General features: G+C 41.6%; 1 protein-coding gene across 4 annotated transcripts in view; it reads right to left on the bottom strand.

Annotated features, from left to right (window-relative positions):
- Positions 1 to 7888: 7888 nt before the first annotated feature.
- ARID5B (AT-rich interaction domain 5B) overlaps positions 7889 to 20372 on the bottom strand; it is a 172316-nt gene continuing 159832 nt past the window's right edge. For 3 of the 4 annotated variants that reach the window (XM_040975820.1, XM_040975821.1, XM_040975822.1), the window contains 2 exons: positions 16724 to 16922; positions 7889 to 13986 (listed from right to left, as the gene is read on the bottom strand). In XM_040975820.1, coding sequence (XP_040831754.1) covers positions 11821 to 13986; positions 16724 to 16922 — 2365 coding nt within the window. In that variant the 3' untranslated portion in view covers positions 7889 to 11820. Of the gene's footprint in view, positions 13990 to 16723; positions 16923 to 20372 lie in introns of all 4 variants that reach the window. The other variant, XM_040975819.1, reaches the window with a different exon arrangement.

Raw genomic sequence — 20372 nt, 5'->3', positions numbered from 1 at the left:
CTCCTTGGCTCTCACTTCCCAGAACACCCCGTGCTCACTCTTGGCTGTGATATTTCATGTCTTTTATTTCCTTATTCATCACTTCCCAGTTTTCTGCTCAGACGTCATTCCCTTCAAAAAGCCCTCCCCAGTCCAGGTTGAAGTTGCCATTCCCGCTTGCTCTCTTTGATTTCCCCTCTCGTGGCAGGGCCCACAGGTGAAAGCAATGCTTTCCAAAAGGCCTTCCCCTCTGGACGTGGTGCTCCAGACGCAGGAGTGGCACAGCCTCTTCCATGCTGAAGCTTGGCTCCCATCCTGCCAGGCACTTTAAGAGTGCCCTGGGAGTGCAGCCTACAGCAGATTGTTGTAAATTTCATTATTTTTTGAGTATTACTTGATTATATTTTCATTTTAAACTAAAACTCAGATGAAAAATTAGCCTTCTGGTATATAATACGTTGTAGTATTTTTAATATAAAAATAAAGCAGCTTGTTAAGGATGGTGTAAATTGACATGACAGAGGATGATCATGGTTTTTGTGTGCTTTTGTGAACAGCCAGTGAATTAAATTCTCCATCTTTAACTCGGTTTAGCTTCTTAAAGTCACATTATTGTGAAGGCCTGAATTTTAGTGTTCTCTCCCAATTCCTTTGTTGCAATCCACTTCCCTCCCCAGTGTGATTGTATTAGAATGTAGTTAAGTTCTGAGGGTGGGCCCCTCTGCTATGGGATGAGCGCCCTTCCAGAAGAGCTGGCTGAGGGGAGATGCCAGCAGGACCCTCGGCCCAGCTGGGAGAAGACTTCACCTGACACCGATGGCCAACACCTCCAATCTGGACCACCCATTCTTCAGAGCCACGAGAAGACACCCCAATAGTGTGGCATTTTTGTTGTTGTTTAGTTTTTGTTTTGTTTGTCATCATCCTGATTCTAGATGAGCATTTTTTTTCCCTCAAAAGTATTTGCTATAGGGGAATCAACGTATCCTCGTATAAAGTATGTGGACAAATTTTCTCATCCTTGCTTTTCTATGGTTACCTCTAGGTTACCCTTATAAGTCAATGTGCAGGGGCCCGGCCATGTGGCCTACTGGCTAAAGTCCTCGTCTTGAACATGCCCTGGGATCCCATATGGGTGCCGATTCTAACCCCGGCAGCTCCACTTCCCTTCCAGCTCCCTGCTTGTGGCCTGGGAAAGCAGTCGAGGACAGCCCAATGCTTTGGGACCCTGCACCTGCGTGGGATACCTGGAAGAGTTTCCTGGTTCCCGGCTTCGGATTGGCGCAGCACCGGCCGTTGCGCTTACTTGGGGAATGAATCATCGGACAGAAGATCTTCCTCTCTATCTCTCCTCTTCTCTGTATATCCGACTTTGTAATAAAAATGAATAAATCTTAAAAAAAAATGTCAATGTGCAGACAGGAATCTCTGGAAGATGAGGTTTTAGCCATCACAGGCTACAACACCCTCTGGCATGCTGTGAGTGGCAATATGGTGAATTTCATCAGTAACAATGGACTTCTCAAAGTCTGCATGTGAGACCTCAAATAAATTGGAAAACAGTAGACAAAGTGTTGGAGAGAGACCATGGGACTGTGTTCAAGCCTCAGCCTCATGCACACAGGAAGGTTGGCAGGGCAGATGTAATTCTAAGGAGTAAATTTCTTGTTTTTGTTCAGAGTACAGTTGGAGCTAGGACACTGTATCTTATCTTCAAAATCATGGTGCTGACATTGGTTGAGCAAGTTACTTTTCTAGGCTTCAGTTTCTCTATCTGTAAGGATTTTAAAAATTAATTAATGTGAAAGTCAGAATTATAGATACGAGGGAGTCAAGCTCCACCCCCTACACACACACACACACACACACACACACACACACACACACACACACACACACACTTTCATGCCCTGAGTCGAGGAGGCATGCCTTTCTGTTTGTGGACAAAAAAATGTAGATTTTGCCATCATTATTGGAATAATTTCCAAACTAGACTTTTCATCCAGATATGAAAGGGCACTGTGAGGCAGGGGGCTAAAATAAACAGGGCTGTTCAGAGTGGAGTGTGAGGACAAGGAAGAGAAAGTGGGCAACTCTTCTCCCAAGAAACAGAGGCTCCTTCTCTCAGCCTTGGTGTTCATTTACTTGGTGTGAATTCAGGATAATAATAGTGCAGGACCTTTCCCTTGAGGTTTTTGTAAGAATTACACAGACCAAAGCACTAGAGGTTCTTAGCAAGCTGCTGATAAACGTTTGGAACTTGACACATTCTGTGCAAATGGTGCCTTTTGTAGTTGTACAATACAGTGTTTCTAAACACTAGCAAGAATAATGCTAGCTTACTATGACAATATTTTTGGCTGTCAATAAGACTGAGAGGAGACCAGGAAGGGTTATTAATGCCCACTTGGCAGATAAGTTAATGGGGCTGGTGGCATCAAACTCATGTGTCCTTATGCCATGCACACTATTATGTATCAACTAATTAGTCTTATAAAGTAGGAACAATTTCAAATATGTGAAAATACATTATAATATATCATTATATTCTTTCCATCTAATTTCACTAAATATTAACATTTTATCATTTTGGTCCAGATTGTAAAAGAAGTAAAATGTTGTTGTTAAAGGCCACCTCTTCCCCTACTGAATTCTCCATCTTTTGGAAATCACTTGGCAATGTGCTGCTGTTTACACACTTTATAGTGAACATGTTTAGTGATTATTGCGCTGAACCATTTTTATAACGTTTTTACTCATTGTTAAGTTGCTGTTATTTCAACACCTGCATATTACCCCATCTACTTATTCACCCGTTCTTCATGAACAAGTTTTTGTGGCTATGTATTTCTGTGTGTGATGAGAATCAAGCCGGGAACAAGCATTCTCTTACTCCTAATGCAAGTGTGAGTAGTCTCACGATATACAGGGAAGTGTTCGTGCCGAGTCTGCGGAAAGCAGTAAGCACATGTGCAACTTCACTGGATTTTGCCAAACTGCTTTCCAACATGATTTTATTAGACCTATTCACAGGTACAGTATGGTTTTATGACTCTCATGAATGAAAATACTAAGAGTGTCATTTCAATTGTTGCTCGTACATAGATGTTATAGACTTTGGCATTTTAATGTTTTTAGCAAATGTGCTGAGCTCCCATGCTCGTTATAATTATCTATAGATCATCTTAAATTTCCCAATGAATAATCACATTACTTATAAAGAATATCAGTCTGTTTCTTTCCAAACTCCACACTTTTATTTTTTGTTCCTGCCATGTAACCCTTAAAAAAAAAATTACCATTCTAGGTTAAATCAAAACAGTGTTATGACAATAAATATTGTCATACTCTCAATTTTTAGAAGAATACAAAAAGCAAATTAAAAACTTCTCTGATGCTAGAGATGAGCATAGTTACTAACTTTTGCATCAGAATGGGCCAATTGATCGAAAAACGTGTAGTGAGGAGACATTCGACCCTAACAGAAGTATGCTATCTTTTGTTCTTGAACTGTATATTTGAGATATGTGCATTTCAGGATGAGTGTTTTGTGTGTCACAGTGCCTCGGCTTGAGGCCTAGCTCCCCTTCTGTGCCTGACTTGCTAGTTATGTGCACCTTCAGAGGCTGCAGAAGAAGGCGCAGGTACTTGAGTCACTGCAACCCATTGTAAAAATCAAGACTGAGTTCTTGGCTTTGGCCTGACCCAGCCCCAACTGTTGTGGTTGTCTGGGGCATGAACTAGAGATTGAAAGACCTCAGCTACTGTTTCTTCCCTTTCTGTCTCTCTTTCAAAAAAATGAGAAAAACATTTTTTAAAAGATTTGTAGAATTTACTAGTGTTTGTCTATATTTGTCCGACTTCTCGGAGCTCTTTATATATTAGAGGGATTGAGCCTTTTGCGACACGAACTGCAAAAATGTATTTCCCGAATAAAATGTATACTTTTTGAAAATATACATGTTATTTTTATGTAGATATATGATTTCTTTTTATAATTTCTAAGTTTTAATGTGTGGTTAGAATTTCTTTTCCCATTCCAAGATAATAAGCAATTTATTCCATATTTTCTTTAAGATGTTTTAATGGTTTCATTTTGTATATTTCAGTCTTTTATTCATTTGGGATTCGTCTGTGTTTTATTTCCAATAGGGATCCAACTTTCTCCAGATGGTTTTCACGTATTATTTTATTAGTAGAATTTCTAATTTTCACCCTTTATAGTTCTAGCTGAAAGTCTTCTTGGTGAGGATACATTATTATTTTTTTATATTTCAAATATATGTTATTTTAGTATATGTATGAACATACATGTGTTATATGTCTATCTATATGTAAACATACACTTTTATAATGTGCTAATATTTTACCTAAAATTTTTGCATCTGGTTTATAAGTCAGATTGATGTACATTTTCTCACTTTTTTCACTGTTCTGAATTTTCAGTAATGAGGTCAAAATAAACCCATAAAAAGAACTGGGGAACTTTTCCTCGTCTTCAGTTCCCTGAAACAGTTTTTAAGACCATCTGGCTGTGGAGATTTTTGGTGGGGAAATATTTGACTACTGACTAAACTTTCAATCATTATGTGGGCTTTAGCCTTTTTTATAAGAAAGATTTTTAAAATTCTATCTTTTAAGAAAATAACTTATTTTCCCAAGTTTTCCAATCTTGAAACTTAATTCTATCCTTTAGTAACTTAACATGTATTTTTATTGGCATCTTACTTTTTTTTTTTTTTGCCTCATTCATATATACAAACAACCTTAAAGTGTTGCAACTCAACCTTTTTTGAGTGGTAACTTAAATTTCAGAGTTGGGGAGGGGAGAAAGATGTGTAGCAACCTGTGCCATGAAAACCTCTATTGTGCCTCGTTTCTCCCAACTACAAAGCAGGAACAAATATGGTATGTACATCATGGGATGCTACGGGGATCAAAGCAATGAAAAACAAAACAACAACAAACATTTAAACAGAATCTGGCATGTGTGGAGTTGCCAGTCAGTGTTGCTCTTTATTATCTATGTACATTTTCAAAAGAAAAATAAAGTTATAGACGGGGTTGTAGAAATACGCCTAGAGCACTGAATGTTTTTCATGGATTCCTCCTGCTGGGTTCTCAGGTCCTTACCCTGCCTGTTCATCTTGCTGATGTTGAACACACCAGAAGTCTTCCTAAATAAAGGTAGAATTACCAAAAATGCACTAGAGTGTCTTGGACATAGTGACATCCAACATTTCCCAAAGTTCCTGAAAGTTGCATTTCAGCCTCATATAAACAGATTTAACAAAAAAGGCAGGGAAGGATGGATTACAAAATGAGAGAATTGTAGCCATTTTTTGATAGTTGCTTAATGATTTGTTTATTTTGTAAGTGCTTACATGCCTATGAGGTGTAAGCCCTGAAGAGAAAAGTCTTTAATCCATTGTCACTCCTAATAGATGAACAAAGCTTTGCCAAGAAGAGCATAACTGCTGTGTATAACTATACCCAATTTGGTCATTTGGACCTTTTGGAGCTGTGTTGTCAAATATGGTAATAACTGTATTGTATAAATAACAATCATATGTGGTTATTTAAATAAATAAATGTTGAATAGAATTAAAGAGTCAGTTCTGAACACATTTCAAGGACTCGACAGCTTGACTGTTAGCTACAATGTTGGACAACTTGGAACTGACAAAACGTTTCCACCAGCCATTGAAGTTCCGTTGGACAGCTCTGTTTTGGAGGGAGTTTCAACACTAATTAAAATAATAGTTGTTCTTGTGTGGGAACCTCAGGAACAGATCATTTTGTTCTTACCAGGCTGACTGAACGCTTAAGATTATGTTTAGCCTGATGAGAAATCAGTTGCTCTTTTAAGCAGGTTAGACAAATGTTTTGGAAAGTAGTTTTTCATAGCATTACCCTGGAGATTCCAAAATTCAGGAATCCTGAGTTAGTGAAACCCAAACTAGTGCAGTTTACTGCAAACCCAAGACCAGTCTTGAAGGCTACTCTTTGTATCACATTATTCTTGGCTAGAGGTTACCCCTTTCTTACCTCACTCCCACCTTCTGCCACTTAACCTACTCGTTGGTGTAAATAATCACCTATTTCCTGGTCACTATCAGTCCTAAAACATTTGTCCACTTTGGCTACTTTCCTAGAATCCATCATTGGCATTTTCATGGCTTTTGCTCGATGAGTAACATCTTCGGTAGCCCATTCCCAGCAGGATTTACTAGCCAGCCCTGGCGAAAATAGATAACTTATCATGATATTTCCTGTTGTTCTGGAATCAAACATTACATCTATAAATGCTTAATGTGTCACAGATGGGACGATTTTGTTTTTGATGTACTCAGAGAGATTTCCATGATGTGGAGTAATACACATGAATCAGAGAACCAGGGAACCATAGGGCAAGGGTTCCTGGCTCTCAACTATGTTTTTGGGGTGCTGCATTTCAAAGGGGTGACAGCAGCAAGATGGTTAGACTCCTAACAAATGGTTGTTAACTCCCTTTGAGCTGAGAAGGATGGGTGATCATCCTTCAGAAAGTCAAATAGGATGAGGAACAAAAGACCCCATGTCTTACCAAAATATGTGGAGGTTTTCCCTTCCTAAAGTGTAACAACATATTTTCCTGCCCCTGTCTTCCATCTCCTGTCTCTGACTCTCATTACAGGAACACACAAGGCAGTACCTCGGGAAGGTGTTTCAGCTAACTAGAAAGCTGAGCAATGCCAGGAGGAAGCCCGGAGGTAGAAGATCAAGGCAAGGAAAGATCAGAAATCTTTGCCCATCACCAGGAGGTCTGGAATTAAAAGATGCAGAGCTTAGAATATGCGAAGTGGTTTTTTTTTTTCTAAATTTTCAACCCTTCCCAAGTATCTTTCCATGTAGTGTACTTCAATTTAGTCCTTCAAGTCTGTTCATTCCTCCCTCGAAGTTCCTCTGAAATGTGTTCATACTCCCACTCCACCAGCAGTAGCGATGACCACTCCTTTGCTGGTAGATTCCTCTTGATCTGCCTTCCCATAATAACCAAAGAGTAATTCAGAAAAAGAGAAACTTGGAGTGTCTCATTTCCGGCTAAGCGTTTGTGTTTAGGATAAAGGTGAAAATGCTCAGACTAGTCTGAGGGATGTACCTGGTGGGATCCTCCTGCTCGACCCTCTAACCTCGCCTCACCTCATTCCTTCAGCACTGCAATCATGCCCTTTCTCAACCTCTGTGATGTCAAGCTTGTCCTGCCCCAGGCCCTTTGCACATAGAGTAGTCTGTGTTTGACTAACTCTTCCTCCAGTTCCCTGTGGCTTGGTTATGTCGCACTCCTCCTTCATGGGTCATTTTAGTCATTATTCTGCTTTCTCCCAGTAGTGAATTACGTTGAGGTTTCGTATATGTACAGGGGGTGACTACTTGATTAACTCTATTTCCCCTAGGATTTATAAGCTCCAGGGACAATATTTATCTTCTACTTACCACTGTTTCTGGCTCTTGGCCCTACGCTGGCAGTTAATATATGAATGAATCTTTGTCACCAAGTAAAGAGTAACTTTGGTGATCCGGTAGAAGAGAAGTGTGATAAACAAAGAAAATGCACAGACTTACGAACTCTGAATTCAAATCCCAGCCCTGCCATCTTATAATCAGGTCGTTTGGGGCCAAGTGGATTTGCCTCTCTAGGCCTTCATTTTGTCCTCACTGAAATGGGCATAGCCTTCTATTTGCATGAAGCTGTGAAGGTAAGAGATGAGGCATGCAAGCTGGGCATCAGAAGGTTCTCAGTGATCTCAGACATCATCATAGCCATTATCACTACAGTCCAATTTGGACACTGTGGAGTGGCAAGTCCTCTGGTGAGGCCACAGGACTCCTCAGGAAGAAGTGACAGATTACTCACACTCAAAAAAGAAACAGATAGTAACATTTTTTATTAAATATTACAGTGGATCAAAAAGTACAAAATATCTCTTGCCTGCTATGTGATTGGGAAACTATTGGCACGTAATACAGTATCAAAAGCAGTAATAAGTACAATTTGGAAAACATACAAAATTGAGTGTTTATAGTTGGCTCAGCGTTCTTCTGGTAGTGTTTTAACTAATGCAAAGGTTACTCAATAACCTCTCCATTGGGAAACTATATAATATCACTGGGCCATGTTGCTATATACAAAAAAAAATCACCTTACAGAGCATAGAGGTTACATAGCTGGAATCACCAAAAGTATACAATATTTACAACACAGGAAAGTTTAAAAAATTATAAACAGCCAAGAGATTATGCTGCTATTCTTCAGACATATTTCAACCATGGGGAGACAAGCAGAATATCAAATACATCAACAGCCAACACTGGAGTTTAAATGCTCAAGGCAATCATTGCAATGGTGTAGGTCTCACCAGGGCGAAATCACTCCCATTTCTCTTTGAAATTGGGACAAGAGTAAAACCAGACCAGATAGGACTTGGCTGACCACCACCCAATGTGACTCCATGTGACAACAAGTGAAGAGAAATAAATGATTCTCTTTGAAGGCACACTACATAAAATATTTTAGTGGGACCACCTCGATATTTCCATCAGACACACCAACACAGTGAAATACAGTACTTGAGAATTCATGCACCAGGTCAGAAAGTTGTAACGTCAACACTGAGTTTTAACAAACCTTTCTGTGTATGCCCTGATAAACAAGTGAACTTAACAGCATCTAGCTAGTAAATAAATAAGTCAGTCCTGTGGCAAATATTACAAGTTCGAGTCACTAGAATATTTAATTCTGAAACTCAGTTGGGCTTTTTTTTTTTAATGTTGTGTTGCCAAAAGTTAAACCAGAAATTGCATGAAAACGATTTTTTAAAACTATTTTTTAGAATCTCTAAATCTCCAATAAATCATGGTCTTAGTGCATTTTGAATTGCAACATTTCTTGGAAGCCACACTCAGTAAATAGATTTATGACTCCATTGCCAATTAGATTCTACAGTTTCCTTTATAGAACTACCAATAACAATGGTTTGATTGCACAAAGAAAGGCTTGTGCAATTCCATTCAATAATAAGGCCCCTTGAACTCAAACAATGCAAACAAAGCCCTATTTAAGACTTTTTAAAATGTAGTTCTCAGCCAATGAAGAATTCAATGGTCTTTTTGAAAGATTTCCAAGATCTCTGTTCGGAGTTTTAAAACAAGTAACACACTGCTTCTGTCCAGAACGTATACCCATTTCTCTTTATTTGTCCTGATGTTTTGCTGAGGGTATGAGCTTCCTCAGACAGAAACAGTGAGCTTTCTCTCAGAAGAGATGTGAAAAACAAAAGGTGCACTATGTTAACATTGTTTGAAAACGGTGTGATCAAATTCCAACATGGCGAAACAGGCTAAAATCATGGCAGGGAGGAAAACAAACGTGCTGTATTCCAAATGAATAGGTGAACTCCATGGGGGGGACAGATCGTCCCCATTTTCTTTGAGAAACAAACTCAGAGAAACCATGTACCATTCTAGCCCAGGTCTGTTGCAGAAGCATCGGAGTTTCGTTTTATTTATTTATTTATTTTTCTCCACGTCCTCCGGTTCTGTGACCATTCATTCTAGTGCAACTTTCGTGTCTCTGTGTCCTGGCCAGCATTTTGCCCGCTGGAATTGAGATTTCCCCCTCTCCATCTTGTGCAATAGCAGGATAATCTGCACTCACACATTTATAATCTAAATTCTACTGGTCTATCTATGGTTCTATTAAATATATTATTATTATTATTATTATTCCACAGGAAGGTAAATAATTAATTGAAGCAAATGGAACTCTTAACACTGGATCTCTACATTCTTTTTGTTTCCACCTTTGGATATTAAGTATGCTACATGGAATATTTGGCTTCATATCATGGAGACGTTTCAATACAAATGCACGGCATGCATGGCTTTGTGTCAGAGCCGCAGTTTCATTGTTACCAGTTTAGAGTATTTTGCAGTGAGTTACCTACTTAGAAGTTGAACATTGTCATCAATTTCTGTAGAATTAAATATCTCAGAGGTAAAAGACTTGGTTAACTATGGTCCTAAAGCCTACTGGTAGTGTTGGGGTCTGGGGGAAGTGGGCTGAGGAGTTCATCAAAGCAACCTTTAGCAGGGATGGGACTTGGAAACACAATCCACTCTCCGTATTGATCCATTTTTCAGACACCTAGAAAACACATCCGCCTTGATGTTACATTTTGGCAGGAAGTGGAATAGAGTGGCAAGAATGACCACAGATATCCCCCACATCTTCTGGCTGCTTGTACAGCCTGACCATTGATTTCCAATGAGACAAGAAACCATAAAGCAGACTATATTGTCGGGTGATCAACATCATGACACCTGTGATGTATATAGTCACACCAAACCCAGGCCCCATAATCCCTAACAGGATGACTTTTGAAATAGCTCACCCAATGTGTCAATTATCCCCCAAGAAGAGGCCTAGCAGATTCTTCTGGGGAATGACAAGCAATCAAGTAGATAGAGACAATGTGATTGTACATGACTCAACAGCCCAACACCCAGAGAAGCTGTAGGGTTGGGTCTTCAGCTGCTCCTTCTCTGCTGGATAGCCAAGGTGGACCCCTTCCCAGTCCCCTTTCCCAGACCACTGAAAAGGATCAGGGCCAACATCAATGTCAATCAGTTTGGCTCCTGTTGTAATTTCCAAAATTCCTAAGATATCTGTGCAGCCCACAAATATGTCCTCTAGACTCTTATTCAGCAGCTTGCTGCCAGTGAGGTTTTTGTTTTTATGCTTCCTCTGGTATGTAGGGCAGTTTCACAGCCTAGATAAGGTAAGTACAATGCTCGATATTTTCACATAACCCAATACTTCAAAGCAAAGCATTTGGCCGGATAAGCAGTGCATAAGCTCTTTCAACTATGCCGTTTATGAGGAACAAAATCAGTAAGTTGCGGATCTGCAAAGGAACGTTCTTTGCACGACTGTGTGCTCAACTGCTTCTCTTCCATTTGTTCCATTAGAATCAGTTGCTTCAATTTGTAAACAATAACTTGACCACCCAAAGCTGCTCAAAATGATAAGATGTGGAAAAATGACAAACACACATCAACACCGAGGACAGTCAGCTTTTAAAATAAAAAACAAAACAAAACAAAAAAAGACCTGCCAACAAAAGCGATACTGTTTAATTAAAATATATATATATATATATATATATATTAAAAAAAAAAGGGACAAGAAGGAACCAGGAGAAAATGGAACCACCTGTATATAAATTAGGTGAGCAAACAGTGATCCGGGTAGTTTTCAGAAGCAAATATATACAGTCAATTTAACAGTGTTTACTTCTCTGGATTGTTGAATAGTGTCAAAATGAAAGGTCTACCGAAGTTTCACTATACATTGCATTGATTGAACCTCAGAGAGGTTTGTGATAAGAGGGGCATCCCTTGGCATGGGTTGACCAGCTTCCTCGCCCCTTCCTTTGAAAAGCCTGCCCCCATCTTTTTTTTTTTTTTTCCCAGATTGTTTCCCTGACCAAACTCAGATAGGGTCCTCGAAGTTCTTCCTGGATATACATACGCTCTTTCCAAAGACCCACATGTAAAATGAAAGATCCACAGGTGCCAGAGCATCCGTGTAGCCAGGGCAGTCAAGGCCGACCAGCCAAGGCAGGAGCTGTCCCAGAAAAATCAGGCATGTTCATCTCACATCTTGGCCTCTGCCATTGGGATGAATCGTACCCCCAGATTAGAAGAAATACTGGCTTCTAACTGTCTAAGCCGCCACCCCAGGGCGAGGGGTGAAGCTCTGGCCGCCACGCCGTTCCGGGACGCTGAGCAGAGTCGGGCCTACAGTTTAGTACTGGGGTGTATGGACGACAGCTGGGAAGATGGGAAGGCAGCTTGAGGATTGATAGCAGCTAAAGGGTAAATGCTGTTGTGCAAAAGGTCCCCGTACGAACTTCCTACCGGCGTGGCCGCAGCCAAGTGTCTGTAGAGCTGCTGAGAATTTGTGGGCGATGTAAAAATTCCTCTTTGCATCACAAGCGAGTGGAAAGCCAGGGGTTGCATGAGTGGAGAAAGCACAGTCTGGTTTTTCAAGTACTGCAGAGAATGAGAATACCCAGCTGGGAGCCTGGAGTTGAGGCCCGAGTTACACAGGCTCCCAGAATACAAACCCGGGAAGATGGGGGAGGAGAGGGGCAGCTTGTGGCCCTCCGCCCCGCCTCCGGCGTGCCCACTGTATGCTGCCTTGCTGCCTTCGCTCTCCTGCTCGGAGGCCTTTTCCTTCCCGGAGACCTCCTTGGATGGGTCCAGGGGAGACACTGCCCTGGCCTTTTTCCCGGCAATCACCAAGTCCAAATCCTCCAGGCTGCGCTTGATGGGCCGCGCAGCCCCGATGTTCTGAGGGCTCATTTTGCGTTGCAGGATAGGATGAACCATGCCTTCCATCTTGCGGAAATTCTCCAATCTCACATGGTGTGGTTTTCCCGATCGCGAAAGTGACTCGGGGTATTTTTTAGGAACCGACATGGTCATAGGTGATACCCGACACGCTTTGGGGTGACAGTCTCGACTCTGGCTGCTTAGGACCTGGAACTGGGGAGCGCCTTTGCTCTCCTGGGGCCCCGGGGTTGAGTGGGCCAGGCCTAGGACCTTGCCGGTTGGTTTGTGCGGATTCTTGGGAAGGCTCAGATCTGTGGGCTGATCATCCGTAGCGGCATCAGCCGCCGCCAACTTCTTGTCTTGCAGGTGAAGAGAGGCAAGATAGTTGACGTGCAGCTTCTCTTGGTGTTTGTGGGAGGGGTAAGAATTGTTTTCTGATTCTCTGTACATGTCCCGGGAGGGGTACTTGGATGCCTGTTCGTTGTGAAGGTGGTGCTCAGTGTGTCTGTAGAGGCTGTGGAGATGGGGGGACGAGTAGAAATCTGCCAAGAAGCTGGGCATGTGGGAATGGGGGAGTGCCCGTTTCTCTAAGAGTTTATCCTTGCCTTCTTGCATTTCTTGCTTCAGGATATAGGAATCCGTCAGGGAGTTAAGGTGATGCTTGGAGAAGCTGCAGCGGTGGGCATCAGATCGACTCAGCTTGTCATGCTTGAAAATGTCATTGATGCTCTTCCGCTCCTCTGAGGGCTTGCTCTTGAAGCTTTGGACATGCTGTATCACTGATGGCCGGCTGACGGCTATGTGGTCAGTGCTTGGGCTGTGGTGGGTCTGCGACAAGCCAGAACACAAGTCGTCACGCGCCATTAGTTTCTTTTTGCTGATCAAAGGGGGTGGTGAGCCGTAGGGGTAGCTGCTCGAGAGGCCGGCTCCACTCACTTGGGACAGAAGCTTCTTCTTGGCCAGGGGGGACATGATGCCCGGGTTGCCCCTGGAGTAGAGCAAGGGGGTGTAGTTCAGGCCGTGGTTTTCATTCAGCGGCCCCGTCAAGTCTTTGTCCTTGAACATGTCGAACGACTGAACGACGAGGACTTTTGGGGTCTGCTTGAGCGCGGTGTGGATGTCGTCGCTGCCCAGCTGGTCCACTTTGACAGTGCAGTTGGCGATGTAATCCGCCATGGCAGGGAGTTTGTCCTCTTCCACCTCATTCTGGCTGGCCGGCGGTGGCTGAGTCGGAGGGAAGGTGGGAAAGGCAGCCTCTTGGACGTCCCTCTCGGGGCTCTCTGCAAAGCAGCAGGGTTTGGATTCCTGCTTGGAGTCTACCAGTGCGCTGGGTGGAGTGAGGGACTGTTTGGCAGCCCCGAGCTTCGGGGTTGGGTCCCTCTCAGGCGCCAGCGGAGCATCCGGGAGCGGAGGTACAGGCTTCTCCTCTGTCGACTCCTCAGCCTCCTTCTCGCTCTTGGAGCCCTGGTCTGGGTCACAGCCCTTTTCCAGGTCTGCTCGGGACCCCAGAGGCCTCGTGGCAGCCTCCGGATGCCCTTCCGCTTTTTTCTTTACGTCTGTGGCTTGGAGAGGCTCTGTGGCATTTTTCTGGTTTAAAGTCTCCTGCTCTTTCTCTTGCTCCGATGAAACCTGCTAAAACATTGCAAGGTAGTCAGAGGGAAAAGAAACTCACTGACATGTTTCACTATGAAATAAAATATTACACACAGCAGTTTTTCTTCAAAACAGGCTTGTCAGTCAGCTCATGGAGCCTTTGTAAAGCTTTATTACTCCCCAATCACAGCTCTAAACAAAGAGATCTAAATTACAGAAACATTAGGGGAAGTATGCATATTCGCTTCAGTCCCTTATGAGACACTGATCAAAATAGCAAAGTGTTATGTACTGATGGTGCACCATCAGATCACTCCTTGATTCTAATATATAGTTTAATTCTAAGGTTGTCGTCTTGTCAAATCAGTCAATTATCCAAATGGGTTTTAAATTACATGTTGTGTTTTATGACACTCCAGAGGAAGATTTTTTTTAAAGCATCTCTCTTTTCAAAAACCCCAACCAACTCATGCTCACTGCAAACAACAAGCTGACAGTGACACCTTGCCTTTCTCTGAGGACAAATCCCTCCCTTAGATGTTCAGTGGGATGCATTAAAAATTAGTGATGCTTCAGTAGACATCATCTCTGCTCTGTATCACATGATGTGCAGAGAATGCCAAAATATTGGCAAGGTATAGGAGGCCTCAGAAGCTTGTCTATCTGAGAGAGACGGTAGACTCTTGTCCTTCGAAGCTTCAGCAAATGACATTTCTATTTCAGTCAAAAATGCAGCTGTCAAAATTCGGGTGGTCGGTATCACCATTATAGAACATTTCTGTTCGTGCACATAAATTATAGTCAATGAGATGGACACCATTTATGTCCTTACTGGCAGGAGCTGTGGGCACAATCTGACCCATTTGTTGTATTACGTGGCCATGTAAGTTTAATCTTAAAGGTCACTTTAACTTTCCATTTGTGACTCAGTTGGCTGACAAGACCTACAAGAATTGCTGTGATTGTGCCCTGACACGTATTGGGGGAACAGTAACAAACACTTTCTACCTGGTTCCTTATCCCTGACTTCCAATCTCATCCCTTAAACTTTGTTCTTCTCTGTTTAAGAAAAGTCAACCTCTGTAACATCTTTGAGTAAGACTATGAACACTGCTTGGAGGATGCATGAAACAAACAAAAAAAAATGTTAAGGAATCGCATGTTTTTCATAGATATTGAAAACATTAGAAGTTAAGAAGAGTCAAAATAATAATGCTGATAATAAGCTCCAAGCATAGTCAATGAGAACTATACTTGGTCCATGGGTGGTCTGGGGAGGATGGAAGGCAACTTGAACTGTAAATTCAACTTTGGAAGGATGAGTGGGTCCATGTAGCTTAGAGAAACTCATCACTCTGCCCTCTGTAACTTGAGCCCCAGATCTCTGAAGGGAATGGTTGGAGGTCTATCGCATACAGGCAATATACCAGCTTCCCAGACTTTTTCTTTGGAATGGTCATATCCCAAGCTAATGATATCAGTACACAGGATGATGATGCCTCCTACAATTTGGTGGTTTCAAATTTCATCACTAAAACATAGCAATTCAGAACTCAGTTGGTCCCTTGGTCAAACTCAGCTCATCTCCTGGTGCTTTGGCAATGCTGTACATATGGTATCTCATAGAACTCACTGATCCAAAACCTGATAATAAATCACCAGGCCACCAGGCTGACAGGATCAAGGAAGAATGGAATGTGAGTCTTTACTTGGAATTTCCTCGCTTTCGGCCATTCATGTTGCAAGCATGCAGATGTTTGGGAATCTGTGTCATCTTTTTCCCCTTCCCTTCTTAGTTTCTAGAGCCTAAAATAATTATGAAATTTTAAAATAAAAAAAATTTCTCCTCTAAGTACATTAACATCTTATATAGGAGTCGGGTATTTTAATGACTAGTTAGGTGTGTGTATGTGTGTTTTAAGTCGATGTTTAATTAGAGAGTCTCTTATGTGTTCATTATAGACCTGCTTTTTTAGAGGATGTTTAATATCTGGGGTTGAATTCTAAAACACACCGTCTCCAAATGTGGCCACTAAGATTTTTTATGAGTAACAAGGCTTTTTTTTTGTGTGTGTGATTCATGTTGAAACAGAGCCCAGATCAGCCACCGTGACTGGCTATGCAGATGGGAATGATATCTACCAATGGTCTGCTGGAGACTGTGGGTAGTTTGAGCTTTTTAAAATTTTCAGAAACTACCTGTTACTAGAAGAGACAATAATGGTTTCACAGGAACCATTTCCAAATTCCCCATAAAGAATATGTACTTAAATATTTCTCAATTGCTCTCAACCCAAGGCTGTTGTACAGAGGTCAGTTATGGGAGCGACACACTGCTCTCAAGTTTCTGGGATAGTCCAGCAGAGACCCAGCATGGATTTCAACTGCCCAGACCAGTCCCTTGACCCCGCCCCAAGCATGTTTTCAAGTTAGAGCCACTGCTCAGATAGACAGGCTGTGAAATGGCTGCAAGTGAAAAGCCTTCTGGAATCTTCAGGTCTGAACACTTGCTGCCAGTTTTCTACAGAATGAGCAAGTCTTCCTAGAGTGTTTTCTTGACCAATCCTGTTCTACACTAGTATTGCGCTTCCCTCGTGAGCAAACAGAAGGGTTTTCAGGAGCTGGGGATATATGAAGCCCAGATTTTTTTTATTTTTATAGGCTAGGGAAGAATGGTTCAGGGTCACAGCCATGGCTCCAAGTGGTAGATGACCTGGTGGCAGAACTTGTCTCACAATGGTGTTTCTGCAAAGGGTGAAGGGTGGCAACTCACCTCGGACACATCCTGGGGCTTTGGGGCATTCTCTTTTTCTTTCTTGCTCTTAGGCATTTCATGCTTGATGCGTTTGGCTCCTGAAACTTTTGTTTTATTCTCATTTTCCTGTGAACTGTTCTCCTGTTTCCGAGGTTTAATTGGAGGCAGGGGCTTATCTTCCTCTCCCTTAATAAACCTTTCATATGGTAGGATTAATCTAAAAGAGATGGAAGAAAAGATGGCCAGTCATTAGGTGATTCCAGCAGCAGCAATACTGTAAGCATTTACTTTGCTCAATGCATCAGTGCCCCCTCACCTGAGGGGGATGTATTCAGAGATCCCCAGAGAAAGGCTGAAACCATGGATAGTGCCAAACCCTTTACATAGTAGTGTGTATGTGTGTGTGTATGGTATATAAATATATATTTCCATGCTAAAGTTTAACTTATACATTGGACACAATAAGAGAAATAAGAATGATAAAATACGAGAATACAATGATATTCTGTAATCCAAAATCATTTGACTGTGGTCTGTCTGTCTTTAAAGAGCAAAAATACTAGTATTTTTGGGCTGCAGTTGACCACGGGTAACTGAAACCACAGAAAGTGACACTATAGATGAAGGAGGACTGCTGCGAAAGCAACTGTTGGATGGTTTCATTTCCAGTGACTCAAATGTGTTTCTAGATACTTCACAGCTTAGTGATCTGTAGCCTAGGTCAAAATCAGTACCTGGTACCCCCAATGCTTCTGTAATTTCAATACTTTTCCTGCAATACAGTCATTTCTGTGGTTACATCTGCCATGACTATCAATGGAAATATCCAACATTGATTATTGCATCATGCCCATGCAACTTGGCTAATTGCTTCTATCACAACAACGACAGCTGTTGCGCATTTACCATTCTATCCACAGTTATTTTCTCAGCATCTATTATGAGCCAGCCAGTGTTCCAAGTCTTGAGCTACAGCAGTGAACAAAGCATTCAGAACCCTTGATCTCACAGTGCTTAGATTCTGGTTAGTGTCAGAACATTCTAAGTACATAGATTATTTCAGATAGCTTCCACAACATCTCCATGAAGTATTATTATTATCCCCATTATGCAGTTGAAGCAACTCGGAGTCCCAGCACACGGGAGGAACAGAATCTGAACCTAGTTCTGCTCATCTCCAAAGTCTATATTTGTATTCATGTCAAAACATAGACAAAACATAGAGCAGGCACGCGATACAAAGGAGTCAATGGGAGTTAAGCCCAGCTTGGCTGGAGAGGGTTGGCTGTGCTCCCCAGCATCTTGAGGGGGACTTGAAGAGGAGGAGCTCTGCCCCGCGGGGGCAAGTAAAGGATGGTCCAAGAAGAGGCATACAGACCATATAAGCCACAAAAACCACAGGGCTGAAAATTTCAAGCAAATTTTAATTATATAACTTTTTCACAACAAAGTACATAAAATTGCTCTAAAAAGAGAAACATCAAACAACTCCAGTTTTAATCTGTTTTCCCTTTGTGTTGTAGCTCCTGATCTAAAAGGGAAAAATAGCTGATGTAATTAAAAGGCATGGATTGCATTACAATCTCAGTTTCAACTTCAGTGATTAAAGTTTTTATAATGCGTTTGGTATGATTAATGACTCACTGTGGGATTAATACAAGACTCAGACTTAAAAATATGAACTTTAATACAGCAAACATAATTTGTTTTAAATAAGACAAGTTGACTCAATGAAGAAAATGTACTTGGCTTACACGCAACAAAAATCTGTTCAAATATTGAGAATCCTAATTATTTTTAAATGAAGACTCCCAGGAAAAATATCTCTGGTTCAGATAATTTGTTGGTGATCCTAAAATTGGTTTCTAACTATGCAATTTGTATCTTAACTACTAAGACACATACACATGTTCAGATTTGAGAGTATGAACGGGGGGACATTGGTGATAGTAATATTTCACTCTTGAATAAAATGCCAAATAAGTTATGGGAAAATCAAACCCCAATTTATAGCATATTAGAAGCAAAATTTATTTACTGAGCATGCTCAGACAAGGTATGTGCAGAAGGCATGAATAATATTTTTGAGCCCCACAGCTGGCAGTGAGCCAGCCACAAAGATCAACACAGCCCATGGGGAATGGTTATCTTCAGATCCCATTACAAACTGAGTTTAAACATGTTACAGCTGCTAAAACTGGAAACTGCTCTCTCTATGTAGACTTACTAAAATAATAGACGGCTGCCAAATACCTGCTTCCCACTGTAATGTTACAGTTAATGTTTATATAATAAAAGCATAAGTAAGCAGAAGAAGAGAGGGAAAAAGCAATCTTGTTCATACTTGTATTTATTCTGTCTCATCTGTAAAGTCCCCAACAGCACCCCCAGTTCCTTTCATCTGGGTGGTATGGCCAAGGACTTGAACCCCCTTCTCCATCAGCAGGTTGGGGAATTTCATCTGGGAGCAAAATGCATGGCAGGACTATTGTGAACTGGAAACATTTTGTATGTTGGCTTTAATGAAAACATAATTTGTTGTTGGGACAGTTTTGTTTTACTTTTGTTTAGTTGCCATGGGAACCCTAAGAGCGTTGAAAACTGGGTATAATATTCCAATGGGTATGGTTTGTTGGTGCCACCCTCACCCAACTCTGTTCTCTGACTGTGAAGGGAATCCATGAAGGACACTCTCGCCTGAGAAGAATGACAACTTTATCTCAGACTGTGTGGAGGGTGTGGAAAGATGGCCAACGACTGCAGAGTCCCCTGGCAACCAGCTTCAAGAGACCCTTGTCTCACTAAGGTCTAACAAGTCTTAGGCTAACTAACCCAGCCCTCTTGATAGGTGCTAAGCAGTCTTTAATTTTCTTTTACAATTTTGCAAATTCACAGGCAGACCAACATTTTCATTTTGGTCCTTTTTTTTTTTTCTTTCATTTTTTTCCCTTTCCCTCCCTTTCACTCAACTCAGCAGCTGGCTGGCCGACAACAGCAAAAAATACATTTCACTTTACTGGTCAAAGGCCTAAAGCCAGAAGCAGGAAATCTGGAATTAAATGTTTCTTGTATCTGGAAAGAGGCATGACTAAGGTAAAACTGAATCCAAACACAAGCAGTACTTGTTCAAGGCTTCCAGAGGGAGCATGTGTGTGTGTGTGTGCGTGTGTGTGTAAAGGTCAATTCATGTTTTTTTTCCCCCTTCTAAATCTCTGAAAGATAATTATAGTGGCTTGGGGAAAAAGAAACTGCCAAAATAAAACAAGAAAGGCAGCAGTTAAAAGGAAGCAAGCAGAAATATGACCAGCTAAGCTCTGAAGAACAAGCACAGCCCTGCATGGCACACGAACAATCGCTGTTTCATAGAGAGATTTCCGTTTGCTGGGATTTTCACTGAGTGTTTTTTCAGTTATCCTGTCATGGTACAACACAATTACCCCACAGGATATGATCTTATCATCTGATTATTAGAAGTTTGTACAGTACAAGAGGACGAAAGCTATTAAGGGGTTTCTGAACATTGAAACATTCAATGTACATGAGGTCCCATTAAAAACAGGTTAGCCAATCTAAGGTCAACATTGCCCAATGCAGGAAGCTGCGTAGGTTAGCATTTCATAAAGAATTCTGTATAATGCAACATGCCTGTGCCTTGTGGATGATTAGC

Source organism: Ochotona curzoniae, unplaced genomic scaffold, assembly GCF_017591425.1.
Source record: "Ochotona curzoniae isolate NIBS_2020 unplaced genomic scaffold, NIBS_Ocur_1.0 contig_2692, whole genome shotgun sequence".
Classification (NCBI taxonomy): domain Eukaryota; kingdom Metazoa; phylum Chordata; class Mammalia; order Lagomorpha; family Ochotonidae; genus Ochotona; species Ochotona curzoniae.
Note: the sequence above shows the minus strand (reverse complement) of the source record. Positions and strands in the feature narration are given on the sequence as shown.